Source organism: Notamacropus eugenii, chromosome 5, assembly GCF_028372415.1.
Source record: "Notamacropus eugenii isolate mMacEug1 chromosome 5, mMacEug1.pri_v2, whole genome shotgun sequence".
Classification (NCBI taxonomy): domain Eukaryota; kingdom Metazoa; phylum Chordata; class Mammalia; order Diprotodontia; family Macropodidae; genus Notamacropus; species Notamacropus eugenii.
The window spans coordinates 24,904,644-24,932,473 of record NC_092876.1 but is presented as its reverse complement, the minus strand read 5'-3'; the positions used below and the strand labels follow the sequence as shown (position 1 = coordinate 24,932,473).

Sequence of the window (27,830 nt, the reverse complement as noted above, 5' to 3'; positions counted from 1 at the left end):
TATCCATTTGCCAGGGATTATTCACCTGCCTCTTCCAAGTAGCTTTTCCCTAACTGCATTTACAATAAGTACAACTCGAATGATCAATTGTTTATAAAGATAACATAAATAGTTTAGGAAATGAAACAGAAATAGCCTACTTTAACTGGAGGAAAGGTTCTCGATTTCTCATAAAAGGGATCACAAGGAGACTTGATGATATTTAAAATTGATGATCATCTTTATATGGCTTTGACCTTTTGTTTCATGGTGCTTATGTTGAGTTTTCTTGGTTACCCAGGTGTCATGTAAATCTCTTCTCTCAAAATTTGTACTTCACGAGCCCTCTTAATGATTTGATTTGTAACCTGACTATGTAATTGTGATTAGGAATATATGAAAAAATCTTGTAGCTGGCCCCTCCCCACGGTGAATCAAAATGGTGAATTGGTGGAATTGAGTGAAGCGCACTGACTCCATATTGTGACTCAATTTTGGATTTAGCCCTCTTCCTTTCCTATTCAGTTATAGGTCTAGTCCAATTTCTGTGTTATAAGAAAACTTTATTGAATTATGAGAATTGTGAGAAAACTTAAATGCATTGTTTGAACCTAGCCTTGCATGGCTTGGAAGCTGGACCACTCTTACCAGTTACTTAGAGATGCTTAACTAAGGACCTAAGTTATGGCTGACCAGAAACTCAGATCCAAAGACTCATGCAAGGAGTTTTCTCACAATTATCCATCTCAAGCAACCCATATGTCTTATCTGAAAATTGGCCCTCTACTGGTCAGTTAGTTATTGTTTCCATGTTCCACTGATTGACTATGATTGGGGGAGGGAGTAGGACACCTCCTTTTCTGATTTTAGGGAACTGTACCTATTCACTCTCCCCTCCCGACTTGGAAAGTCTCCGATCTTTTCTCTAATTAGAAATCAGATGACCTAATCATACATCTTGTTTTGTATCCTACTTATTGTTCTTTTTTAATGTATAAAAATCTGTCTCTCCCTTTATTCAGAGTCTAGTGGCAAATCTGAGGAGGTGGTTCCAATTTGCATGGCTTAATAAATTGATAAGCCCAGCACATTTGTTTCTTCAGTCATTTCTGATTCCACCTGCCACAAGTTGCACTCAGGTTGCAATTTTTGATGAGCAGGAATCCAAATTGGACAGTAATCCAAAGACCTAATTTGGAACTAAAGAGATTAAATTCCGTTATGCCCATGTTGAGTTTGGGGTGTGTATGAAGCATCCAGTGTGAAATGTCAAAGAGGCTATTGTTGACGTAGACTGGTGCTCATGAGAGAAGTTAGGGCTCATTCTATAGTTAGAGAACTGTCTGCAGAGAGATAATAAGTTGAACTCATGTTGCTGATGAGGTTACTAAGTAAGACAGTTTAGAGAAGAAGAGAAGAGGGCCCAGGGAAGTCTTGAGGATACTTAGGATTGGTGGCATAACCTGGATGAGGATGCAGAAAACAAAGCTGAGGAGGGGTCATCAAGGTAGAGGAAAAACCAGGAGAGAGGAAAAATTGTTAAAGAGAAGAGGGGGGCTGATAATGTCAGAGCTTGGGGAGAGGTCAAAAAGGATAAGGATTGAGGAAAGGATGTTGGATCGTGCCCTTTAGCAATGGATGGTAACTTCTCAGACAGAAGTTTCAACAGGATAAAGAGCATGGAGGTCAGAGCCTAGAAGGTTTTAGAAGAAAAATAGTCCATACAGTTCTACATGGAAATGGAACACTTCAGAGATGTAACAATATGAAGGATATGGCCACGTGTGTGGGTAACATGGGAGTGTGACATGCACAGCTGAAGGAGAACATAGGAAACATCTTGCCTGAATGACTCATTTTACAGGCAGGAAGATGGAGGCACAGACAGGTGAAATCATTTGCCCAAAGTCATAGCTGAAGCATATTTCTGGTCCTCTGGTCCTAACATGCCATGGAGTGAGGACCTCCATTCCAACTCCTTCCTTGTGCCCAGGTTCCAGACCCCAAAGCCCCATCCTCCAACCCTGTAAGACACTGTCAGGGTCTGATTTGGGAATAGGAAGCTTTTGGTAAACATTTCAGGGAAAGCCCTGGAGGCAGTTAGCAACATCATGGGGTGAAGGTATGACACTCAGTGTGGAGAGAGTCCAGCTAGATTTGCATATGTATATATATATGTGTATGTGTATATATGTGTATGTATATATATGTGTATGTATATATATACACATCCCTTATAGACTTCATGAGGAGGGCCATTTCGTTTTTGTCCTTGTGTCCCCTATGCCCCTGGAAGGATCTGTGTTTTTACAGGCTTTCAGTATAAATTACTTGTCTCTAAATTAGGAGATCAGACCTAGTTAAGTGACTCCTAGGCTTGTCCCTCTTAGCTCTGATGTTCTGTGTTCTAGGGCCTCATCTCAACCCCCTTCCCCCAGTTCTGACCTCCCACCCATCTCTGCCTTTCTCTGTTTTCAGGTCTCTGTGTCTCTGTGGCTGATTTCCCAGAGCCTGGACTGAGACTGCTCTGCCTCTAGGTAGAACTTCTGGGCTATTGTTACCCTGGACTACTCAGGACCTCTGATTGTCACAAGTTTGTGCCTGGGACTTTCACTTCTCCTGCTTCTTCTTCTCCTTTTCATAGGGTGATGGATAGAAAAAACTCACTGTTCTCCCTTTCATTTGTTTCTCACTCCATCCCCCTGACTCCTCTTCCCGCCTCCCCACCACAGGATTAAAGCACCATCAGACTCCATCCACCTCCCCTCCCTACACTGGACAGTGTCACTTCTACTTGTCCCAGTTGGGGGGAGGAGGGGCAGAATCTAAGATAGACTGGGGAGGAGGTTGAACAACCAGACTAGATGTGAGCACCAGTTCCTGTTAGAGGCCCAACACCTGCACATTTGATGCATCATTTCCCAGGGTTGTGGACCTGCCTCTTTTTTCTCTTTACAGTTTCTGCTTTGTTCATGAACCTTAGGGCTGGTCAGACAGAAGAAGCCACAAGGCCTGGGTAGTGAGAGTGCCCAGATAGAGCCTGTACCTGCCCTGGTTCAGAGATGTTCCTGCTGTTGCTGCTGCTGTCCTTGGGGGGTGAGTGAAAACAGGGCAAGGATGGGGATGGGCAAGGATACTCTCAGAGGCTGCCCTGGAGCCAGGAGACCCTGATCTGAGTCCTGCCCCTGACACTGACTGAGGAACTTTAAGCCAAGTCACAGAAATCTCTCTTGCTCTCAGTTTCCTAATTGATCTTAAAATGGGGCTGGACTGAAGTATCTTTTAAGATCTTTCCCAGCATTGACATTCTTTGTCCTGGGTTCTCTAGAACCTGTGACTCTTAATGGTAATATTAACAGTAATTATTATCATCTTCATTTTTACCTGCTTAATGTTGTGGTCTGTATCTATTTCTGTCCACAGGGTCCCAATCCCAAATACCAGGATACGGATTGGTGGTGTCACCATCACAGAAGGTTGAGGAAGGGCTCTGCATCTATATCCCCTGCACCTTCTTCTACCCTTATTCCTGGAGGATTTCTTCCAAAATTTATGGCTACTGGTTCAAGAAAATCCCCATGATTAATGAAAATGTCATTGTGGCCACAAATGACCAAAATAGTGAGGTAGATAAAGTGGCAATGGGGAGATTCCACCTAGTTGGGGATCCTACAAAGAACAACTGTTCCCTGAGCATCACAGATGTGCAGAAAAAGGACAGTGGACGATACTTCTTCCGTATGGAAAGAGGACTACAGGACAAATTCAGCTACCTAAGTTATACATTCCATCTCTATGTGACAGGTAGGACCTCTGAGATAGGGAAGGGACCCTGGGTACAGTAAAGTGGGAGTCTGTGGGGGAAGACCAAATTGGGAAACTCTTTTTGTACCATATCTCAAGGGGAAAACAGGCCACTTGGCCAAGTTGGAATTGACTGAAACTGACAGTGGCTGGGGAGAGCATAGAGGCAGTGGGAGATGAAGGAGGGGATGTACTCTGGACTTCTCTTTGTGCAGAAACAGGATCCCAGGTGTGGTTGGGTGAATCAATCAGGCATGGGCAATGCACCTAGACATTCTTGGCCAGGGATGTTGGAAGGCCCTCAGGTAAGGAGTCTGACAATATTTGCAGGATAGTCTTATGGTCATCACCAACTGGGGGACATAAGGTGGGTTCTTCTCTGTGCAGAAAGAGGACCACAGGCATGAGTGGTTCAGAACTTAGGCATGTAGAAGAGTCTTGGGGAAGGGAGGATCATGATGGGGCCTAGGAAAGGACATTGCACTGGCAGCAGGTTGTGCTGATAACTTTTTAACAACCTGACTCCAAATTTGAATTTTTATTACTTTTGAATAACATTTTATTTTTTCTACTTACATGTAAAAACAATTTTTTTAGTTCCAAATTATCTCCCTCCCCTCTCCCTGAAACAGCAAGGAATTTCACATGGGTTGTACATATCCAATCATGCAAAACATATTTCTGTATTTGACTCCGAATTTAAAAAGCATGTGTGAAATGTCGTTAAATTTAATCTAGGTAACACAAGATTTAGCAGCTTCTACATGAAAAGATCTGATATTCTGGAGGGCAAAGGAGTTAGGATACAACCAACAATCACCTACCAAGCAAAACTGAGTATAATCCTTGAGGGGAACAATGGATATTCAATGAAATAGAAGTCTTTCAAGCATTCTTGATGATAAGACCAGCAAAATAGAAAATTTGACTTTTAAATACAAGACTCAAGAAAATCATAAAAAGGTGAACAGGAAAGGGAAATCATGAGGGATTTAATAAGGTTAAACTGTTTATATTCCTACATTGGAAGATGATGCTTGTATCTTGGAAAGACTTTCTCCTTATTAGGGCAGTTAAGAGTATACCTAGACAAAGGGCACAGATATGAGTTGAATATGAAGGAATGATATCTTTAAAAAATAAAATTAAGGTGTGAGAAAGAGGAATGTGTTAGGAAAATGGGAAAGGAAGGGATAGAATGGGGTAAGTTACATAAAAGAGACAAGAAAAAGCTTTACCAGTGGAGGAGAAGATGGAAGTAGAGGGGAGTGAGTGAACATTACTCTCATCAGAATTGGCTCAAAGAGGCAATAACATATACTCAGTTGAGTATAGAAATCTATCTAGGGAATAAGAGGGTGGGTGATTGAAGAGAGGGCAGATTAGGGGGAGTCAGAAGAAAAACATTTTTTGAGTAGAGGATGAAAGGAGAGAGGGAGAAAACAGAATAAACTAGTGGGGGGAATAGGATGGAGGGAAATAAATTTAGCAATCATAACTGTGAAAAAATAAAGGCCTCATTTCCCAAATATATAGAGAACCGAGTTAAATTTATAAAAATGAGAGCCATTCTCCAATTGATAAATGATCAAGAGATATGAAAGTTTTCAGATGAAGTAATCAAAGTTATCTATAGCCAAATGAAAAGGGACTCTAAATTCCTATCAATTGGAGGAATGCAAATTGAGACAATTCTGAGGTACTACCTCATACCTGTTAGGTTGACTAATACTACCTCATACCTATTAGGTTGACTACTAGGGTGGAAAAGGAGCATGAAGAAAGTTGGAGGGTATGTGGGAAAAATGAGACATGAATGCACTGTTGGTGGAGTTGTGAACTGATTCAACAATTCTGTAAAGCAATTTGGAACTACGCGGAAAGGGCTATAAAACCAAGCATACCCTTTGTCCTAATGACACTACTACTAGGTCTATATCCCCCAAAAAAGGTAAAAAACCCTAAAACAAAGGGGAAAAGACCTATATGTACAGGAATATTTATAGCAGCTCTTCTCTAGTAGCACGGACTTGGAAATTAGGAGAATGCCCCTCCATTGGGAATGCTAAATAAACTGTACTAAGTAACTGTCATGGAATACTATAGTGCTATAAAAAATGATGAACAGGATGCCCTCAGAAAAACCTATGAAGACTTAAATGAGCTCATGCAATGTGAAACGTACTACACACAAAGTAGCAGCATTATTATAAGATGATCAGCCATGAAATTCCTTAACTATTCTCAACAATTCAAAGATCCAAGAAAACTCTGAAGGACTAATGATGAAAATGCTGTCTATCCCCACCCCAGAGAACTGAAGATGTCTGAATACAGATTAAAGCATACTTTTTAGCTTTATTTTTTATTGGGCTTTTATGTTTTCTTTCACAACACGACCGATATGGAAATATGCTTTGCATGGCTACATGTGTATAACCTATATAGAATTGGAGGACAGGGAGGGAGAAAGGTAGAGAGAATTTGGAACTCAAAGTTTTAAAAATAAATGTTAAAAATTGTTTTTACATATAATTGGAGGAAAATAAAATATTAAATAAATTTTTAAAAGAGAAAAAAATGAATCTGCGGTGTTAACATATTTCCATCGCTTTTTAAAACAATCAACAAAACAGAAAATCACTCCCTGATTTACAGCGTTTGCCAGTTTCTGAGGTGCAAATGCCGATCCTGGAGATTTAACACCTGGCTCCAGTGAGCACCTATGTTTTGGCACAGTGCTAGTCCTTGGACTATGAATTGAGGAGGTATCCTAGGTGTCCCTTCCCCCGGGTCTGGCTCACTCCTTTTCTTCTCCCCTAGATCTGACACAGAAGCCAGATATCTTTCTTCCTGCGATCCTGGAGCCTGGGCACCCTGTGACACTGCTGTGTGCAGCCCCTTGGGTCTGTCGGGAGGGGACACCGCCCACCTTCTCCTGGACAGGGGCTGCTGTCTCCAACCTGGGACCTAGCCGAGGGACTCCCTATTTCTCTGAGCTGACCCTCACCCCGAGACCCCAGGACCATGGCACGAGCTTCACCTGTCGGATGACCTTCCCTGGGGCTGGAGTGCGCACAGAGACCACGATTCCGCTCAACGTGGCTTGTGAGTGTTGGGGAAGGGGAGAGGATACCTGAGTCTGAGAGAGTGAGAAAGTCATGCCAAGTGAAGGGGTCCAGAGAAATCTAGGGCTGAGAAACAGAATCCAGGATCCTTTGGCAGGTGGGAGTCACTGGGGGACATAAGCCATGGGAGGGAGGAATTTGTGCCAGGCTTGGAGTCAGAGCTGCTGGATGGCAGTCCCGTCTCTGACTGTTCCTCAGCCCGTCCGACAGGCTCAGCACTTTGTCGGAGGGTCCTCGGACCGAGACGGGGCGGGGGGAGCCTCTGAAGCTCCCGTGTGGATCCACTTTACTGTGGCATGGAATGAGGGGGACGGTGTCTCCCAAGATGACGGAGGAGAGAAGAGTCAGAACCAAACTTTTATCCCAGGAATTGTCATTTTATTTCCTTCCACTTCGGTTAATTCCTCTCCAAAAGGAGGACTGTCATATCCGCAGGGCTTCTGCGGCCCGGAGAGCCCAGCTCATTTGTTAGGTGGGCAGCTCTAGGCAAGTGGCCGCCTCTCAGAGACTCAGCTTTGTCCTCTAGATAATGGGGCCAGCAATCCTTTCAGTCCTGCCTGGGGCTGATCCAAGGAAAGCGTTTATAATGTGCACTAGTTTGTCATCACCCATTGCACTCTACAGTTGTATGTTTGTGTGTGTGTGTCTGTGCATTTGTGTGCTTGTGTGTGTGCCCCGGGTGGGGGGGGAGGCATGGGCACAGAGGTGGGCAGATTGCCTACAACTAGCTTCATATTTTTGTTGTAGATCCTGTAAGAGACTCTGAAATCAGCGTTGATCGGGAAAACGGAAGAGGTATGGAGGAGGGAGAGATATTGGGGAGGAGAGATATGGTGGATATGGGGACATTAGTTTTCTCAGCTCCGATGGAAAAGGCCAGAAAGTTCAAGATGACCAGAGAAGACAATGCCCTTCACTCTTTTCGTCCTCTCCTCCCCTCCCCTTTCCTCCCCTCCCCTCCCCTTCCCTTCCCTCCCCTTCCCTCCCCTCCCCTCCCCTCTCCCCCCTGTTTCTGTTCCAGGTTTTGGTACTGAAGCTCCCAATGTCACCTTATCTCTGAGGGTGGAACTTGGGACATCAGCCTAGAGTCAGGCACATCTTCCTCAGAACAGGAACCTCAGTGTTTCCCAGAGACATGGGACAGAGAAGTTGGGAGGAGGCAGAGGTAGATAGAAGGGTGGTCTGGAGCAAAGAAGAGACAGGCCCAGCAGTCCTCTCTTCTGTTCTCTCTCCAAGCCCAGAATTCAAGGAAACTTGTCCTCCCTTCTCCCCCCAGAGGGTAAATCCTTCCACCCTGATTACAGGGTGAATAACAGCCCCTGGGCCACAGAGAAGCAAATCCCCCAGCCACTGAGCATGGAGACCTTGGGCCTAGAATTGCCCTTCCTGTGGGAGAAGGTCATGGCAGAATCCACCTACTAAACATAGCACCCACTATCCCCCAGTGTTTGTCTGAACCTGCTGTGCACTATTAGTGGGAACAGATTAGGGCCGGGGCCCCTGGTGCCCTGCAGGTGGCAGAGGGGACTCTGCACTGATTCACTTTCCCTCCCTTCCCCCAGACTGCCCAAGGATACTTGGCCCTTCTTGCTTGTGGGCAGAGGAGGGATCACTCTGCACTTGCTCTGTCCAGGGAGACCTAGCTCCTCCCTCCTTGCACTGGTGGGTGGGAGAGAGTATTGTGCATGGGAACAGCAGTGACAACACCTTCCGTGTGGCACACAGCACCAACAGCACCTGGACCAACAGCAGTCTGGTCCTGGCCAAGAAACTGGACCCTGGCCTGGGCATCCGCTGTGAAGGGAGGAACCCCGATGGGACCCACAGTGCTAGTGTGCTGCTACTGGTACCAGGTGAAGGCAGTGAGGCCCCTGATGGAAGCCAAGAGAATTCTGAGGGGCTGAGTGCAGGGGAAGCCAGAGGAGAGAAAGAGAAGGAGGAAATAAAGTCTTTATATCACAAGACCTGGTACTCAGTCAGGTAGTACTGGTGAGGTGCTGGGCACGACGCTAACCCCATTTTTACTCAGCGGCTTCACCTATAGAGAAAATTCTAAGGAGGAAAGAGGCAAGGGAGGGAGGGAGGGAGGAAGGAAGGAAGGAAGGAAGGAAGGAAGGAAGGAAGGAAGGAAGGAAGGAAGAAGGGAAGGAGGGAAGGAGGGAAGGAGGGAAGGAGGGAAGGAGGGAGGGAGGGAGGAGGGAAGAGATAGAAGAAGGAAGGAGGACAGGAAGGAAAGACCATCTAGGTGATGCAGTGGGAGAGGCCTTAGAACAGGGAATGTCAGGGCTGGATGGGCCTTAGAATGGAGAATAGAACAGGAAAGGTCAGAGGGGCCTAGAAAAAGGCAGGGCTGGGAAAGCCCTCAGGACATGAGATACAGAATTATCAGGGGCCTTGACAGAGAACACAGAAGGGCCCTAGGCCTGAGTTCCTGCTGCTTATGGGGGGTCAGCCCCTTCCTCCACCTCTACATCAGATGTGAGCCCACACACGTGACACCCCCAGGCCCCTGGTGCCAGGGGCTCTGTCCACAGAGGCTGTCAGTGAAGGGGCACCAAGCATAGCCCAGTCCCCTGGGTATGTCTGTGCACAGAGAATGGGAGGTGACTGGGGGCTGGAGCAGTGGACACTGTGGGGGTTGGGGGAGAGGGGGCCCCACTGTGGGCTCCATGGGGCAGAGATACCTCTCCTGTGCTCCCCACTGGGAGACCAGCTGAGAGGGAACAATGACTTCAGAGTTAGAGACATGCTGCCAGGGGGCAGCCTGGACCCCAGTGCTTGGGAGGGGGCATCGAGTCAGAAGATGGATGAGAGGAGAAAGCCTGGGGTGGGTGAGGCAGCAGAGTGAGTGTTGGGGAGGGTCTGGGAGAGGCAGATGGTGGGGGGGGGGTGGCTGGAGAGCCTGTCTCAAGGTCATGCCCATGCTGATTATGGTGGGGGGGGGGGTCACAGTTTGCTGCCTTACTCAGTCTCCAGTCTGAGCGCACAAACAGCCCCTAGAACTAGGCAGGAAGAGGTTTTGAAGGCAGTTATCAGAACCTGGACTCCTGACCTGTGCCCATTGGGATGGGCTCTATCTCCCACTCTACAGAAGACCTGGGAATTCCAAGAGGGCCCTGGGGTCCTGAGAGGGAGTGAGGCTGGAAGTAAGGAATGAGGTCTGGAGATAATGAGCCCCCTCTAACCAGACCCCACCCCTCTTTCCCACAGCCTTCTCTGTCCAGGAGAACAGCTCTTGGCCCCTGGTGCTCACACTGCTTCGGGGAGCCCTCATGGGGGCTGGTTTTCTCCTCACCTATGGCCTCACCTGGCTCTATTACACCTGGTGAGTTTGTCTGCCTTCTGTCCCTCAAGCCCATGCCCCTCACTCCCTGCCAATCCCCTCCTCACTCTTCTTCTCAGAAATGATCCCCTCACCCTCACACCCTCTGGCCTTATACCCCTGACTCTTCCAGCTGTGACCAACACTGGGCCTGTTCTTTCCCCAGGAAGCCCTTAGGGAGGGAGTAGCCACCAACTCCAGAAGCAGCCCAGTCATCTCTGTAATGGCTCCTGGTCTTGAACAGAGCCCAGACCTGCCTCCTGCCCTTCCACTCAATGGCCCCAGTTCTGCCCTCAGGGACCAAGCAAGTCAAGTCTGACCCTCCAGCTACAGGACCAGCCTCCAGGACTAGAGGACAGTTCTTAGGTCCCCCCTGGGTCTCCTCTTCTCTCTCTATACAACCACAGACCTATCCCCCCAATTGGCCTATGACATGATCTCTAGGTCATGCCCCAGCGTGGGCTCCCTCCTCTCACTGATCCCTAGGTGATGACTATCCTTCCTGAATTCTTGTGCCCAAAAGTGATCCCAGCTCTCCAGATGTGGTGAATCAGAGCCAGACCAGCTGGACCATCCCCTCCTTCCTTCCAGGTCCAGGGCCTCTTCTTAAGCAGACTAGGACTGAGTTAGCTTGTGGGGCTGCCATGTTACTCAGCTGAGTCTCCATGGAGTCCTCCCAAGCTGCCCCAACCAGGCTGGACTCATGCTCACCCCTCTCAGCCTCCTGTCTACCAGCTCAGACCCTTAGGTTTTCAGACACTGTCCATCTGGAGGGTCCTCCCCAGACCTGCTGACCTGCTGATCTGGCCCTTGTCCTGTGGTTTGGGGTCAGAGGGTTTGTCCCTGAGCCAGGCAGGCTCTGGGACAACAGGCTAATAAATGGTTTAACATCACTGAGTCTCATTTTCTTTATGTATAAAATGGAAAGATAAGCCCCCAAGGGCCTTCCTCCCTGAATTTCCATGAGGCTTGACTGGGATAATGTCCATCTAATGCTTCTCAACCTTTCCCCACTCGTAGTCACAGTGAAGGGCCAAGTCCTGATTTAAGTCTCTACCTCAACCCTCAGTCTCTAGCTCTTCCTGCAGCCTCTGGACAGGAAGGATGCTTAGAACATGGATCATCAGACCTAGAAGACCTCTCCTCACTTCTGCTCACTCTAAGCAGTAGCAGTTCTAACTATTTTTAAAGTATGGTACACACTCATTCATTCCCTTCCCTAGCCTTGCTTATGTCTTCTGTACATTTCTTTATTTTTAAATCTCTATTTGCTTGTACATTTGTCTTTTAGATAAATCCCATTTTTCCTCCCTTAGTGTCTTCAGAATCTTATTCTTACATGTCCTGCTTCCTTACTGGATTACTGACCACTTCTGAGTTCTGCCAACATGTTACATGGGATCCCATCTGTCTTTCCTCTGAATCTTTTGAGAGCTCCCTGGCTGATATCTGGACTATGCCCAGATGTCCTTTGCTTCTCTATCACAAACACTTGGGCGAAGTGATCATTTTCCTTTGGGTTATCACCATTTTCATTCCGTTAACTCCAGAACAGCATTGTTTCAACCACCCTTGGAAAGAGGAGACCTGCACTGGGGCAAATCAATAATTCATTGCACCTTCTTTTATGTGCATTGTGTTTGTTTGTGTGTCTGTGAATTTGTGTGTGTGTGTGTGTGTGTATGTTAAAAAGAGTGAGATGAGTGAAAGGAGAAGAATGAGAAAGGAGAGAGAAAGAAGAAAAGGAAAATGAGAGGAGAGAAAAAAGAGAAGAGAAGTGAGAGATGAGAGAAGCAGAGAGAGGGAGAGAGAAATCTAGCAGATGTGTATAATTGAGATGCTTCATCACTACTGTATCAAGTCTCTGCATCAGGCTTGTGATCCAACTGATAAACCAATTGAAATCTCCTTTGCCCTTTATTTCTAGGTGGTCTTTAGTATGAGTGAAAAATTGTTTTCTCCCTTCCTTCTTTGGTCTTCTTCCAGATGCTCCATTTCCTGCTTTCTCCCAATAGGTTCCCAGATTTCTCATATGGCCGTACTTAATAAACAAAGCCATTCCTTTCAGGATTTTGCTTATTAAATAACTTGAATTTTTTAAACAAAATTCAATACAGGAGGAAATACAAACTTAAAAATAATAGCCCTAAATGTAAATCTCTGGATTTTTTAAAAAAGTAGAGTGATATAGAAAAATGAGCAATAAATTGTTGCCCATGAGAATCATAAATATGTACACAAGATACATCTATAATTATCTATCTATCTATCTGTCTGTCTGTCTGTCTGTCTGTCTATCTATTTATCTATCTATCTATCTATCTATCTATCTATCTATCTATCTATCTATCTATCTATCTATCTAGTAGCAATCAAGGACTGGGAAAATGGGTTTGGCTGCAGGGACTCCCCACCAGCATAATCTGTAATAATACTGACATATAGTAATAGAAGAGAATTGAATGGCCAAATACCCTGTTCTTTTCATCACACATGGATGTTCATCTCTTGGTGTAGTTTTACTGGTTGTAGCCAATAAAATCATGTCAAGAGAAAGGAAAAAGGCAATTACATTGTACTTCAAGACATAATACAAAATGATGCCACTTGAAATATAAATATGCACCGAATAGTGCAGTATTGGAGGGACTAAAAATGGGTATTGCCACAGGACTTTGAAGAGTGTCTAGACCACCTGAGATGTCTTCCATATGGATGCCTCCATGTTAGGTTTTCTGAGTAGGCATCTAATCTCCATATTTATATTTATATGTATATGTATACACACACACACACACACACACACACCCTATTTGTGTGTGTGTGTGTGTGTGTGTGTGTATGTAGGAGTGGGGTTTCAGCCTCTTAACCGTTAATCAGAGAATCCCCAGACCCTAGGAGTGAATCAATCAGTCAATACCAGCATAAAGCAGGTATTAAGGGACTTTCCTCTACACTTCCCACAATGTATGGAAAAGCCTTCAATTAATTTGAAAACATTCTGGAACATTCAGTCATTGGATGAAGGCAGACGTTGCCCACCAGGGAAACATCATGGCCCTGAGTGAAAGAATCGGAGGCAGGACTCAGCTGGCAAACCAAGAGGGCAGCCTAGGGCTGGAAGACTCCAAGCTGGGGAGGGCCTGGAGGAGGCTGACCTTGGTCCCTATAGCACAGGGTAGCAAGGGCACCAGAGGGAGAGCCCAGGGGGAGTGTTCCAGTCCTCCTCACCCACCCTCAACTGTCAGTCTGATCAGTAGGAGCTGCAAGTGGGAGCCCAGAAGAGCTTTTCACTGGGCTCTGCTAGAACTTATCCTCCCCCTGTCCTGAGTTGACACTAAGCTCCCTGAGGGCAGGCACATCTCCTTTGTCTCTGCATCAGCAGCACCCTGTGCAGTGCCTGGCACGGAGGAGGCTCTTCAGGAGTCATTGCAAGGTTTGTAACTGAAAGCTTGGACAATAGGATCGATGAGCTGATGATGGTTTTTACTGAGATTGAATCCCAAGGAGATCAAAGACAAGACAGAAAGGTGCCATAGCTACCAGAACATCCATAACAAAAGTCGTGGTGGCTCAAATACTGTGATCCGCACAAGAAAAGGTAGAGTGGACATCCAAAAGTGCAGGGAATCTGGCTACATTATATGGGTGAATATACTGGAAAATGCTGCTGGTGTGGTTATGAGAATACAGAGAATCATAGGAAGATCAACATGAACTGATTCAGCATGGGCACAAAGACCACGGGAATCCAAATAAAAAGAACTGGGAGCCAGCCAAGAGTCACTCAGCATTTATTAAGTGCTTACTGTGTGCCAGGCATTGTGGTAGGCACTGAGGATACTGAGAAAAGCAAAAGCAGCCTCCATCCACCAAGGACATTCACTCTCATGGGAAGGACACCAAGTCAATAACCAGGGTTTAGAAGAGAAAAGGAGAGTAGAAGAAAATAAATGGAAAGGGGAATCTGGAAGGTACATTGGAGCTGAAGTTTGGTTCAAGCCAGGAAAAAGAAAGTGAGGAGTGAAATCTTCCAGGCATGAGGTACAGCCAGGGCAAAGGCCTGGAGATGGGAGATGGAATGTCATACCAAAAAGTAGGTAGTTGGCTAGTGTAGCTGAATTAGAAATATCTTTGAGGAGAGTAAAGGAATAATCATCCCCAGCATTTCCGCAGTGATTCACGGTCTGTGAAACACTTGGCAAATCTCACATTTGATCCTCACAACAAGGCTGAGAGGGAGGGGCTGTTACTGATCCCATCGTACAGATCTGAAAACTGAGGCCCAGACAGAGGAAAGACTGACAGAAAATGTCTGAGGAAGGGTTTCAGCTCGGGGCTTCTGGATCCCAATTCAGCTTGCACAAGACAGGGGCAGCAGTGTTGGATGGTCAGCACCTGCTCTGGGCCAGGCTCTGGTCATTGCCCCTCATCAGCCGCATTGACAAGCTGGTCCATACAAGACCCACAGCCCCAGCCTGTGCAGCAGATCTGTCCTCCCCCAGCACGTGAGTCCTGACTGTCCCTGCAGCTGGCCCAGGACAGGAGGCCCCTCCCCACTGAGCTCAGCTAAGGAGGTCAGGAGCCCACTGGGGCAGAGGACAAGGGTTCCTCTTCTGAGTATGGTTGTCCCTCTCTCTTCACAAAAGGGCTTCCTGTTTCATCTTCCTCTTTTCTCTGAGCCTGACACAGATGGCCAGGGAGTGACACAGCGCCTCAGCAGAGCCTGCCTCTCTCCTGTCTCACAGATGTTGCTGCTGCTGCTGCCCCTGCTCTGGGAGGGTGAGTGGAGTTGGGGCAGAGAGAGGCTGGTCTGAGGGGTGAGAAGAGGTGGAGATGCTGACCAGGCCTCTGTCTGTCCTCAGGGTCCCTGTCCAAGACAGTGTTAATGCCCCCCTTGGTGATGGTGCAGGAGGAGGTATGTGTCCATGTCCTCTGCATAAACACTGATGCATTCTTACTGGATGACCACAATCCAGTTTAAGGCTGCTGGTTTAGAAAAGGAACCAAAGCTTTAAGAGGCAGGCCCATGGTCGCTAATGAGCCAGCTCAGATGGTGGAGGAGTTAACCCAGTGGAGATTCCATCTCCTTGGGAATCCCAGGATGTACAATTTCTCTCTGAGCATTACAGAAGCCCAGTCCTCAGACAGGGGAGATACTTCTTCCATTTTGTAAAAAGAAAATGCTAGATACAGTTACCTAAATCAGCTACTTTACTTTGTGAATGTGACAGGTAGAATGCTCCTCTACTGGTAGGGTCTCAGTGCATGAGGCAGGGAGGTGTGGGGAATAGGCTGGCCTTGGAGACTCTGTAGCTCCCCATGGGAGGGATGAGAGAACATGAGGGACAAGTGAGGAACCTGCTCAGGGAGAGAGTCAGACCTAAGGGAGGGTATGAAGACCCTGTAGAGCTGCAAAAGGGAAAGAATGTGGTTGGGTCCCCTTTGGGATGAACCAGGACCCCAGACAAGGCTGAAAGGGGCCATGGTTGTGCTGGAAAGAACTCTGGAGCTGCTGCCAAAGGAAGGAGATTCAAATCTCAGATTTCTGAATGACTTTCTTTGAGGCATTTTCCCCTATATTTCCCCCCTGCCCCTCTGGAACTCAGTTTCCCCTTATGTGAAATGAAGGACTTGCACTCCATTTTCTTTGATGCCATTTCCTCTTGACCTATAATCTATGACCATTTCAGGTCCTGAGGATGACAGGGAATGCCCAGAATGCTGGGGTCTTAATGGGATCATACTATGAGGGGAATGCAGTAGGGCCCTGAGGGATGGAGTAGCTACCAGTAGGAAGGATACTTGAGGCCTATTTCTCCTCCTCAGACAATGTCTCACTGTTTCACTCATCTCCAGAATTGATCCAGAAACCAGATATCTCTGTTCCAGAGGTGCTAGAGTCAGGGAACCAAATGACTCTGAACTATGCATTTCCTTGGACCTGTGGGGAAAACAGATCCTTCCAATTCTCCTTTATGGGGGCTACCTTCTCCTCCAAGCCACAAAGCTCTGGAGCATTCCCCTTCTCAGAAGCCTTCTTCATCTGTGGACACCAGCTTCATGGCACCAACTGTCAGTTGACCCTTCCTGGAGGCCATTAGAGCACAGAAAGAACCATCCAACTCAATGTGTCCTGTGAGTGCTGAGACAAGAGGTGCGAATCCCCCAAGTGAGGAGGTGAGGGAGGGGTGCATTAAGACATCGGAGTCTTGGTCCAACCCCGGGAAACCAGATGCCTTTTTCATGGGTAGGGCAGAGAAAGCTTCCTCCTAGCAGAGACACAGTCTGGGATTTCCTATTTTTTCTCTCTCTCATCCTCCATGGCTTCATGTGCCAATGTCAGTCAGGTAGGGTTAGCCTAGATGTTCTCTGAGCTCCTTCCACTCTGATGTTCTGTGATTCTGGAATTTAATCTCTTCCCTGCCTGATGCTGGGCTGGTCAGAGAACCCCACCCCCAGCCAGCCTGGTGCTTCTGTTACAGACACTGTGCAGAATGTGACCATCACCATGGCCCAGGACAACAGGACAACAGTATGAACATAGCCCCTGGGGGGGCAGAGAAGAGATCCTGGGGCTTCAGCTTCTACTCTGAGGGTGGGTGTGGATGTCAGGGAAAGAAGAGAGACAGGAGAGACACTGTGACCTGTCACTCTGTAAACCTAGGTTCTCTCAGTCCTGGGCTGCCCTTCCTTCTGGAATTACATCTGTTCATGTTTACTCATGACTTTAAGGATTAGAAACCATTTTCCTCCCACCAGTCCCAGGAAATAAGGAGTCTGAGAGGTCTTATCCCCATTTTGCAGTTGAGAAAACTGAAACTCAGAGCTGTGAGCAGGGCCTGACCTAGTTCACACAGATCCCAGCCCCAGAAAGGTGTGGACGTTAAGTAGAGTCTGATTGTAGTGACCTCTCCCCTGTACCAGGCTTGGGCTGAGAGGCAGAGGGCCCACCTTGGATCCAGTTTTTAGGACAGTGTTCCATCCACTGAATCCATCAAGGTTTCCCTGTTGGGGAAGCTGACCTGACTCTCTATAGACCAGGCCAAATGGGGAGGCTTTGCTCCCTGGGGCATTGATGTTGGTTTCAAGGCTGATCTGTGGGGTTTGAGGGGTTTGTGTAGGAGGAGGCTACAGGGGATGGGTCAAGAAACTGCTGTCAGTGGGGGACAGGAGTCTGGTCATCCAGGCTGAGCTTTGAGCATTCAGTCAGGGCAGGTGCAGTGTGGAGGCTGCAGGGTTGCTGGGTGTGGGAAAGTGGATCCTAGTGGTGATTACAGTGGGTTCACATGACATAAGTTCCAAGGCTCACAGTGTGAATGCCTCAGTCTCTTGAGAGTCTGATTTGTTGTTTCTACATTTTACGTTATTTTTCTTTTAGGTCTTAAATTGGAAGAAAGAGAGACAGAGACAGAGAACAAAAGAGACAGCCATAGAGTGAAGATAGAAAAGAGGGAGAGAATAAAACAAAGGTGTAGAGAAATAAAGAAGGTAGTGAAGAAGGAAGAAGAGAAGAAAGAATGAGAGGCAAGAGATCAAGAAAAGGAATAAAAAAGAAAGAAAAATAGGATGGAAGGAATAATGAAAGGAAGAAAAAAGGCAGGAAGAAAGAAGGAAAAAAGGGAAGGAAGGGAAAAAGGACAAGGAAGAAAGGTAGAAAAAAGAAATGAATAGAGATAGGCAAGAAGAAAGGAAAAAGGATGGAAGACAAGATGAAAGAAAGAGAAAAAAGAAAAGGAAGAAACAAAGAAAGACAAAAGGAAGGTAGAAAAGAATGAGGGAAAACAGATATGAAGGGAAGAGAAAAATGATAGAAGAAAGAAATAAAAGAAAGAATGAATGAAGAAGGGAAATAGAATGGATGGAATGAAGGAAGGAAGGAAAAGAAGATAAACAAAACGCAACTTGAGGCAAAGGCAGGAACAGGACTCAGGCTGAGCATGCCCTGGCAGCAGCAGAGGCAGGGGAGGCCTCCATGGTCTGGGGAGCAGCCAGGGAAGATGCAGTGCAGGGAGAAGGGGTAGGAAGCCAGGCTGGGCTGGGGCTGGGGTTTTCCTTCCTGCCTGGGGTCCTGTCCTCCTACACTTGCCCCTTCCTTGTGGGATCTTGGGGATGTCATCCCAGCTTTCTAGCTCCCAGGTCCCTGCTGGGCACAGTGAAGGGGGACTAGGGATCTCTGAGGTCCCTCCAGGTTCTCAGTGCTGGGACCTCCTGATCTTTTTCAGTTTTTGTCCCAGGAAACAACTCAGCTCTTGTGGTGCAGGAGGGCCAGTCCCTTCACTTGCTCTGTGCTGCCAACAGCAATCCCCCAGCTACACTGAGCTGGATCCTGGGGGACCAAACCCTGGCCTCTTCCCAGCCCTCAGAGGATGGAGTCCTGCACCTGGATCTGCCCCACCTGGGCCCAGCAGATGGAGGCAATTACACCTGCCTGGCTCAGCATCCTCTGGGCTCCAAGCAGGCCTCACTGAGGGTCTCTGTGCAGTGTGAGTGTGTGGGGGCTGGGCATTAAGGGGTGCTTGGGTCCTGGTGGGGAAAGGAGAGTGTCACTCAGTAAGGGGAGTTCTCCTGTATCATCTCCCATACCCCACCAAGTATTATCAGCCTTTTTTGCTCTTGAGTCAAGCAGGGCCTGTTCTTACCTGTAGTGTCCAAGCAGAGCCAGCCCCATTCTTGCTTTGGTGGGTAGGAGTGAAGCCTGCGGAGGGCAGTAGCAGAAGCGATACCTTCCAGGTGACATCGACCAGGTCTGGGTCTTGGGCCAACAACAGCCTGAGAGTGAAGGTGGACAGGGTCCCCAACATCACTGTCAGCTGTGAGGGGAAGAAACCCCAGGGGACCCACACCCTGCTCTTCCAGATGGTGCCAGGTGAGGGATGGGGAAGGGGAGGCAGCTGAGGCAGAGGGTCCTGAGGACAGTGGGCTGAGTATGGCCATGGCTTGTGTTCACCTCAAATTCCCCTTTTGTCCAGATGGGCCCACGCCATCTCTTCGGTTCCAAAAAGGTATGATCCCAGATGTCCTCTGTGGAGCTGGTACTACAAGTCTGCTAGCTCTCTGCCTCCTTCTGTGAGTGTAGGGGCTGGGAAGAGTAGGGGATGGGGAAGTGATACAGGAAATGATGCTTGGGATGTCCCTGAGATCCTCAGATACTGATGTCTCCCTGAGTTCAGGCACAGATTTCATAGGATTATAAAATGGAGAATCGGAAGGGAGTTCCAGTACCCTTCCTTTTACAGATTAAAAAAACAAACAGAGATTCATGGAAGAGAAGTGACTTGCTCAAGGTCACACTTATGACCCAGAATATAGTCAAGTCATGATTTAAAATAATCCAGGCCACAAACTTCACATCCAGTTGAGCTTCCAGGATTGAACGGGGAGGCTGGTGGCACATTGGATAGAGTCCTACACCTGGAGCCACGAAGATCTGAGTTCAAGTCCTCTCTCAGACATTTAGAATCTATACGAACCTGGGCAATTCATTTAAACTATTTACCCCAGTTTCCTCATCTGTAAAACTGGGATAACAGCATCCAAATTGTAGGGCACTATGTAAAAGTTAACTATTATTATAATTAAATGGAATTACATCTGTAAAGTGCACGGTGCTGTGCCTAGCCTGTAGTAAGTGATAGAGGAATGTTAGCCATTATTGTTAGATTTTTGAAAGGGGTCTTTTCTGTAAAGTCCTCGGCACGGTGCCTGGCACATAGCAGGTACTTAGTACAATCTTGCTTCATTCCCTGGTGCCTCCCCCTTTCAGTTCCCCAAGCTGAACAACGGGCTCACTGTCACCGTTAGTGATGGGCACAGCTGGATGTGGCCCCCATGTCATCTAGTGCCCCTTGCCCACAGTGAGATGAAGGAGAGGTGGTCTGCTGTCCAGGTCTGATCATTCCTCCAAACAGGCATTTATATTTTCCTGGACAGGAGGAGGGAAGATTCCAGAGGAAGAGGCTAAAAATTCCAATAGGACACTTGCCCTTCTCCATTTTGTGAAGTCTCGGATCTTTTTAAAAATGTTTTTTTTTTTTTTAGTTTCAGTATTTATTTCTCTCCCTCCAATGAGAAAAAAAATGCTTAATTCTTATAAGAAATATACATAGTACAACAAAATCCCAATTAAACACCCAAACTGAAATTCTGTCTTGGTTTCTCAGTCCCTTCCTCACTGGCAATGCTTTCTTCTCTCTCTAATAGTCTTTACCCTTGATGGAGAAAACAGATATAGGATGAGAATCTGCCTTCCCTCTGCAGGACATTGTCCTTTCCCACCTATTCTGAGCAGTGGCCCTCTGCCTTTTCCTCCCTCTCCCCTCTGCCCTTTTCATCATTTTTAGCTTCTCTCCCAGTTTGGGCACCTTCCCAGCTTCAGCATCTCTGCACAACCCTTGGACACATTATTCCTTTTTTTGCCTCTCTTTGTTAAAAAGCCAAACTGGTTGCAGGTGAGCTCCTTCTTCTTCTATATCAGTCTTTTCAATTTTATTTTTTACTTTTCTTTTTCATTTTTAATTACAATTTTTACTTTCAGTTCTGAATTCTTACTCCTCTCCAATTCACTGAGAAGAAAAGCCGTAAAATACCCATTATACATATGAAACCATTCGAAATATATTTCAAAAAGAGGAAAAGCTAAAAGCGGAAGGAAAACTGGCTTCAACCTATAGTCGGAGTTGATCAGTTCTTTGGAGGTCAATCGCTTTTTTATCATTTAGCATTTTTTTGGATCACTGTCTTGATCAGAATAGAGAAATCTTTCATGGTTGAGCATTCTATAATGAATATATACTGTCACTGTGTACGAGGTTCTCCTGGTTCTATTCACTTCACTTTATATCATTCCATATTAGTCATCCTGTGTTCTTCTGAACTCATCCACTTTTCCATTTCTTATACCACAATAATATTTCATAATAATCATATACCACAAGTTGTTCAGATATTCCCCAACTGATGGGCATTCCCTCAATATCCAATTTTTTTACCCCCACCAAAAGAGCTGCTGTAAATATTTTGTACATCTAGGTCTTTTTCTTTTACTTTAACCTCTTCGGTATTAAGATCTAGTAGCAGCATTGTGGGTGAAAGGACATTGTTCCAAATTGCTCTCCAGGACAGTTGGACCAGTTCACAGCTCCACCATAAGTGCACAAGTGTCCCTAATTTTCCGTATTTTCTCCAGCATTTGACATTTTTCTTTTCTATCATGTTAGCCAGTACAATAGGTATGAGGCAGTACCTCAGAGTTATTTAATGTGCATTTCTGTAATGATTAGTAATGGAACAATTTCTTTCATATGACTGTTGAAAGCTTCTTCTGAAAACTACCTGTTCATATGCTTTGATAATTTTTCAATTGAAAAAATGTGTCTTTTTTATAAATTTGAATCAGTACCCTATATATTTGAGAAATGAGACTTTTATTGCAGAAATGTGATGTACTTTTTCTGCTTTCCTCCTAATATTGGCTTCACTGGCTTTGTTTGTGGAGATGCTTTCTTGTTTCCTGTAATCAAAAATATCCATTTTGCTTCCTGTGATTCTCTTTCTTCTGTAGACTCCTCCATTATCAATAGATTTGACAAGTAATTTTCTCCATGTTCCTCTAATGTGCTTATGATGTCATCCTTTGCATCTAAATTATGTATCCATTTTGAGCTTATCTTGCTCTATGGGATGAGATTTGGTCTATATATCATTTGTGCTAGACTGCTTTCCAGTTTTCTTAGTAGTATTTGTTGATGGTGAGTTCTTATGCCAATAACTTGGTTCATTGAGGTTTTCTTTTTTTGTTTTTTTTGTTTTTAGTAACTCTAGAGACTGTGCTCATTTATTTTGGACTGGTGTGTGCCAATCCATTAATCACCCACTCTATTTCTTATCCAGTACGAGGCTGTTTGGATGATTACTGCTTTGTAGTAGAGTTCTGGTACTGTTAGGCCTCTTCTCCTCCTTCCATGTTGGTTTAGATGAATTTCTAAACCTCACTTGTGTGTGTGTGTGTGTGTGTGTGTGTGTGTGTGTGTGAGAGAGAGAGAGAGAGAGAGAGAGAGAGAGAGAGAGAGAGAGAGAGACAGAGAGACAGAGAGACAGAGACAGAGAGAGAGAGAGAGAGAGAGAGAGAGAGAGAGAGAGAGAGAGAGAGAGAGAGAGAGAGAGAGAGAACTGTTTCTCTTTCAGTCAGTTCAGATGGGAGTGAGGTCCAAAGGATACCACTCCCCCTCTGCACTGTAAAAGCTCTTCCTTTTATGCCTCTTTTATGTATGATAATTTTCCTGATATTTCTCCCTTTCCCCTTCTCCCAGTGCATCTCTCTTTGACATTATCCCAACATAATAGACTTATACCCTGACTTCTCTCTATGTATGAGACTTCTAACTGGCTCAACAATGATAAAGTTCTCAAGAGTTACATGTCTCTTCTCCCCATATAGAAATAACCTTACGGAGCCCCTTATTATTTCTCTTTCATGTTTACCATGTTGTGCTTCCCTTGAGTCCTTTGATGAAATGTCAGATTTCCCATTTGGCTCTCGTCTTTCCATCAGGAATACTTGAAACTCTTCTATCTCATTCAGCGTACATACCGCCCCCCCCCCACCACCACCCTGGTAAGAGTATAATCAGTTTTGCCAGCTAGGCTATTTTTGGTTGTACTCCTAATTACGTTGCCTTTTGGAACATCTTATTTCAAGCTCTCTGTTCAATTACAGTTGTTGTTCAGTTGTTTTAGCTGGGTCTGACTCTGTGTGACCCCATTTGGGCTTTTCTCGGGGAAAATCCTGGAGTGGTTCACCATTTCCTTCTCCAACTCATTTGATAGATGAAGAAACAGAGAGACTTACCCAGGGTTACACACCTAGTAAGCGTCTGAGGCTGGTTTTAAACTCATCAAGATGCATCCTCCCTGGCGCTCTTTCCACTCTCTTATGCAGCTGCCCTTTACATTTATCAATGCTAAATCTCATGTGAACTTGACTCTGGTTCCACACTATTTGGACCTTCTGTCTGGCTGCTTACAATGTTTGCTCATTGATCTTTGAGCTCTGGAATTTGGCTATAATATGCCTGGAAGTTTTCATTTTAGGATCTCTTTCAAGAGGTGATTGATGAGATTCTTTTCTTAAGGGTGGGGGTAACATAGAAAGGTTTATTGGTAGTGGCACAGGATAGGCAGAGATTTCAGACAAGACAGAATGGAGGACATAGTGAGAGCATGTGCCATAAACAGAGATGAGATCAAGCCTGGATGAAAAGAAAAGCCTCTTCTTCATCTATGATCAGAGTAAAGGAGGGGGAAAGGGAGACATCTCAGTGATATGGAGTGCCAAAAACGTTTCATGTTATGTCTCAGGAATGTGGGGAGAGGAAGAGGGGACCAGAAAGAGTTCTCAGCCAACGACCTCAATCACTAGATGGAATCTGAGGCACAATCCTCAGCTGAGAGGGCAAGGGATGAAGTGCCATGATGGGCCTGAGGATAAAGGAGAAATTTTAGAACTGCTGCTGTGGTGAGTGGGATAGAGAATTGATGGAGAAGGAGTAGAAGAACTGCCTTGCTCCAGTGAGGACCAATTCAGGAAGCACAGTGGGGAAAGTCTTTAGCTTCTAATGATTGGAAACAGTATTATTCCATAGGATGACAGGATATAGAACTGGAACAGACCTTAGAGATGATTTTATCCAAGCCTTTCATTTTACAGATTAGGAAATTGAGGTTTAGTGTGAGGAAGGGATTTACCCAAAACCTCAGAGAGAAAGAATGGCTAGTGCAAGTCTCTGTATCCTCAGCTCCTTTCCTAGACGCTCCTGTGGTTCATAGATTTCTGGAATTGGAGCTTGGTGATCACAGAACAAGAGAAAGTTACAGGGGAAGGAACCATAGAGACCCTAGAGCCTAATTACCTCATTTGACAAATGAGGAAAGAGGAGGCCATTGTGGGAAAATGATGTGATCAGGACCAGGCAGAGAGTGAATGACAGGGCTCTACTTCTCTGGATCCAAGTCTCAGCTTTCTCTTCCCTGTACCGACTCTGCCTTTCTATCTCCTCAGGGTAAAGATGCTCAGGAAGAAGTCAGTGACAGCAGCAGCAGCAGCACTGTGGGGAGGGTCCTGGAAGTAGAGTATGCCAGCCCCCAGCCCTCAATTGTTCACCCAACTCTCTTAGTCCCCAACTCCCTCTCTGCCCCAAGGCCATCCCCGCCCCCCCACCTTTTACTCCTCTCATGATGCTGGGACCTGCTTTGACTGAATGTCCTTTTGCCCTTTCTCCAGAGTGCCAAGAGGCCATCCTGAGTGGACCTGTCCCTCAACCATATTTCACCAGCTGCAGACACAGCCACACTCCCAGCAGTTCCAGAGAATGTAGCTCCAGAAGAGTTACATTATGCCTGCCTCACCTTCCAAGGAGTGAAGCTAGAGAAGAACATGGATCCACTGACCCCCTCACTGAGTGCTCAGAGATTAGGTTCCAATCAGCAACTGTTGAGGCCTCAGCCTTGGTTGTACATTGGGTGGTTCACAAGTTAGTTCCGCCTCTAGATTCATTCCACAAATGTGTGTTAAACACATGCTCCATCCAGGTTTGAATAAGACACATTCCCTATACTCATGGAAGTTTCAGGCTAGTAAAGAGATAAAGCACAAGCCCAGGGCAGTGGCCTCTCCCCAACCTTAGACTCTTCTTCACTGACTGGAATTCTCAGAGAGTCAACTGCCGCCTTGGGCTCCAGGGATCACTTTCATGGGCCACCGTATCACTGACCCCATAGCTCGCAAGGCCCGCCAGTGTGGTTCCCAATGACATCAAGTGGCATAGCAAGAGCAAGAATTGGAAAGCATTCTTCCCCAAAACCTGGGACTTTCCCACAAATACACACAGTGTATTCTGTAAGGGGGGGGAGGGAGTGAGCAGCAACTATTAATGAAAGAAATTAAGGCAGGTGGACAAGGGACACGTGTGGCCAAGGCTACTTACCACTCTGGAACTACAGAGTCTCAGTGATTTTTGTCTTTCCTGAAATATCCCTGCAATATTCACTGCTGAGCATGGTATCTGTGCTTGGTTGTGGGCCTTGTTGCTGTGCCAGTCCAATCCACAGCTAGGTTGGGTCATTCTACTACTTAATCATGTTAACCCTTCACAAGGCACAGCATCTCTACTTGAACTCACTTGGTACACTGAGTGTCTTTACTATTTCTTTCCTAAGGGCTCCCTGATTAGAGCTTTAATCTCCAGAATTTCTCATTTCAGGCAAAGCAATGGGGGAGACACAGGATTTGGATAAGCCAAATTCCCAGCACCAGGTAGCTTCCAGGTAGCAAGGAAATAAGACACAAACACAAGAAATGCTAATATGTCATTATATGTAAGAACATTAGAGTGAAAGTGAACAAAGTACCAAGTCTCAGTAGTAAGGTCATTTATCAAATATTTCAGCTTAATATTTAATAAGTACCTACTGTGCAGGCTCTTCACTGGGTACTCGAGTATTTCCCACCTCATTTTACTCATGAGGAAACTGAGACTCACAAGCAAACATGGCATAGATTTAGAGGCCTAAGGACTTTTTAGGTTACTGAGCCCAGCCCTGGAAATTGAAGCCAAGAGAGAGAAAGTGATTTGCTCAAGGTGTACACACATCCAGTGGAGATATCAAGCAATGTTCTTCGTGACTCTGAGTCCGAAACTTTATCCTCTATACAGAACTGCACAAAATAACAACAGCCAAGAAGTGATAAAGCTAGAAGTCCAACTCCCACGTACTGGTGTCTTCCTTCCTTCCTTCCTTCCTTCCTTCCTTCCTTCCTTCCTTCCTTCCTTCCTTCCTTCCTTCCCTCTCTCCCTCCCTCCCTCCCTCCCTCCTTCCTTCCTTCCTTCCTTCCTTCCTTCCTTCCTTCCTTCCTTCCTTCCCTCCCTCCCTCCCTCCCTCCCTCCCTCCTTCCCTCCCTCCTTCCCTCCCTCCCTCCCTCCTTCCCTCCCTCCCTCCCTCCCTCCCTCCTTCCTTCCTTCCTTCCTTCCTTCCTTCCTTCCTTCCTTCCTTCCTTCCTTCCTTCCTTCCTTCCTTCCTTATTTTCTTCCTCCCCCTTTCTCCTCATTTCTCTTCCTTTTTCTTTCCTTCCTTTCTCTTTGTTTCTCTGACTCTATATGTTTGTCTCTGTCTATCCATCTGTCTTTCCACTGATTTCTTTGGCATAGGGAACTCCATCTACCAATATGCATTGGTACTTTTAGTCTTAAAGACTTAGTTATTGAATTGCCTAGGGTGTGAAGAGGTTAATGGCATGCCCAAAATCATAAAGCTATTTGAGGCAGGAGACAGGATAGCACTGACTTTGGAATTATAAGACCTGTGTTTAACTACTATTTTGTCACTTCTTGTGACCTTACACGAATCTCTCATCCTATTTGGCTTGAAGTTTCCTCACCTCTAACGTAAGGGGGTTGCCCTAGGTTATCTGGAAGGTAGCACGTGACTCCACATCTATGATCCCATGACTTGAACCTAAGTTTTGCTGGAGTAGAGGGGAGGCCAACTCTACACCAGGTTTACCTTTCAGTGACTTAATTGTGTATATATTGTATCTGCTTTTCCCCACACCCTAGAGGAGTATAAGCTCCTTGAGGAAAGAGCCTGCCTTCCTCCTTTTCTCTCCCCACTGCCTTTGCCACAGTTCATATTTAATAAATCTTTGCTTGATTGAATTCTGTCTCTGTGTCCAACCTTCCTTCCACTCTTCCACACTGCCTCAGAGGTGCCTTGGGACTGTCATGGAAGAGTGGTGACCTGGGCTGAGGAGACATACAGAAACTAGAATGTAATACTCTGTGTTCTGTAGGCCCCACTTAGGGGCTGCCATAGCACAGAAACACCAGTTGTTGAGGTGGAGCATGTGGTTTCAAAACCACATATGTCTACAGCTTGGTGGCTAAGTGTAGACCTGAGTTTGAATCCCACCACCTAACGTCTGTCTGCATCATCTGTCTCCTCAGATGAAACATGAGTAGATTGGATCCTGATGGCCTTCTTCACTTCCAAACTTATCATCTGATCATCCACTGTGAAATATATCACAATATATCACTAGCATTTACAGGGCACCGTAAGTTTTCCCAAGTACTTCAAAAATATCTTCTTATTTGATGCTTACAAGAACCCTGGGAAAAGGGTGGGTGTTAATATTATCCTCATTTTACCAAAGAGAAAGTTGAGTGAAACAGAGGTGAAGGGACTTGTCCAGGTTCACACATCTGGGAAGTATCTGAGGCAGGATTTGAACTCCAGTTTTCCTGACTCCAGGTCCTGTGCTCTGTGCACTATGGCACCTTCTGGCTGCCTTCACAACCTAGAAATGTTAGCTCTTACTATCACCTACAAACCCTACTCATGTACCTTCCTCAGTTTCTCCATATGCATCTCTAAAATGTCTCCATGGTATTTTGTTGTTAAAAAAAAGGCTCAAGAGACATAATGTCTCAGTAATTTAATCATTTTACTACTAATTCCAGCATTTTAATAAAAGTGTAGTTATTTCGTTGTCTTTCTCTCTGACCAAAGACCCCTCATGGTGATGGGCTCACAGCTTATGT

At 46.0% G+C, this 27,830-nt stretch overlaps 1 protein-coding gene and 1 pseudogene across 1 annotated transcript; both read left to right on the top strand.

Moving 5' to 3' along the window:
- Nucleotides 1-2,916: 2,916 nt before the first annotated feature.
- Nucleotides 2,917-11,126, top strand: LOC140503656 (sialic acid-binding Ig-like lectin 14). The gene is made up of 7 exons (XM_072607806.1): nucleotides 2,917-3,075; nucleotides 3,403-3,783; nucleotides 6,607-6,891; nucleotides 7,659-7,706; nucleotides 8,474-8,764; nucleotides 10,122-10,236; nucleotides 10,400-11,126. Exons 1-7 carry the CDS (start codon nucleotides 3,042-3,044, stop codon nucleotides 10,419-10,421), a joined length of 1,176 nt encoding a protein of 391 aa, XP_072463907.1. The 5' UTR covers nucleotides 2,917-3,041; the 3' UTR covers nucleotides 10,422-11,126.
- Nucleotides 11,127-14,981: 3,855 nt separating this feature from the next.
- On the top strand, nucleotides 14,982-26,071 carry LOC140503654 (sialic acid-binding Ig-like lectin 13; annotated as a pseudogene).
- Nucleotides 26,072-27,830: the final 1,759 nt, after the last annotated feature.

Bases quoted from the DNA above. Each gene is read 5' to 3' on its own strand.
- LOC140503656 (XM_072607806.1), top strand. From the start codon at position 3,042: ATGTTCCTGCTGTTGCTGCTGCTGTCCTTGGGGG. The intron at 3,784-6,606 runs GTAGGACCTCTG...CTTCTCCCCTAG, and splicing joins ATTCCATCTCTATGTGACAG to ATCTGACACAGAAGCCAGAT. The intron at 10,237-10,399 runs GTGAGTTTGTCT...TTCTTTCCCCAG, and splicing joins ACCTGGCTCTATTACACCTG to GAAGCCCTTAGGGAGGGAGT.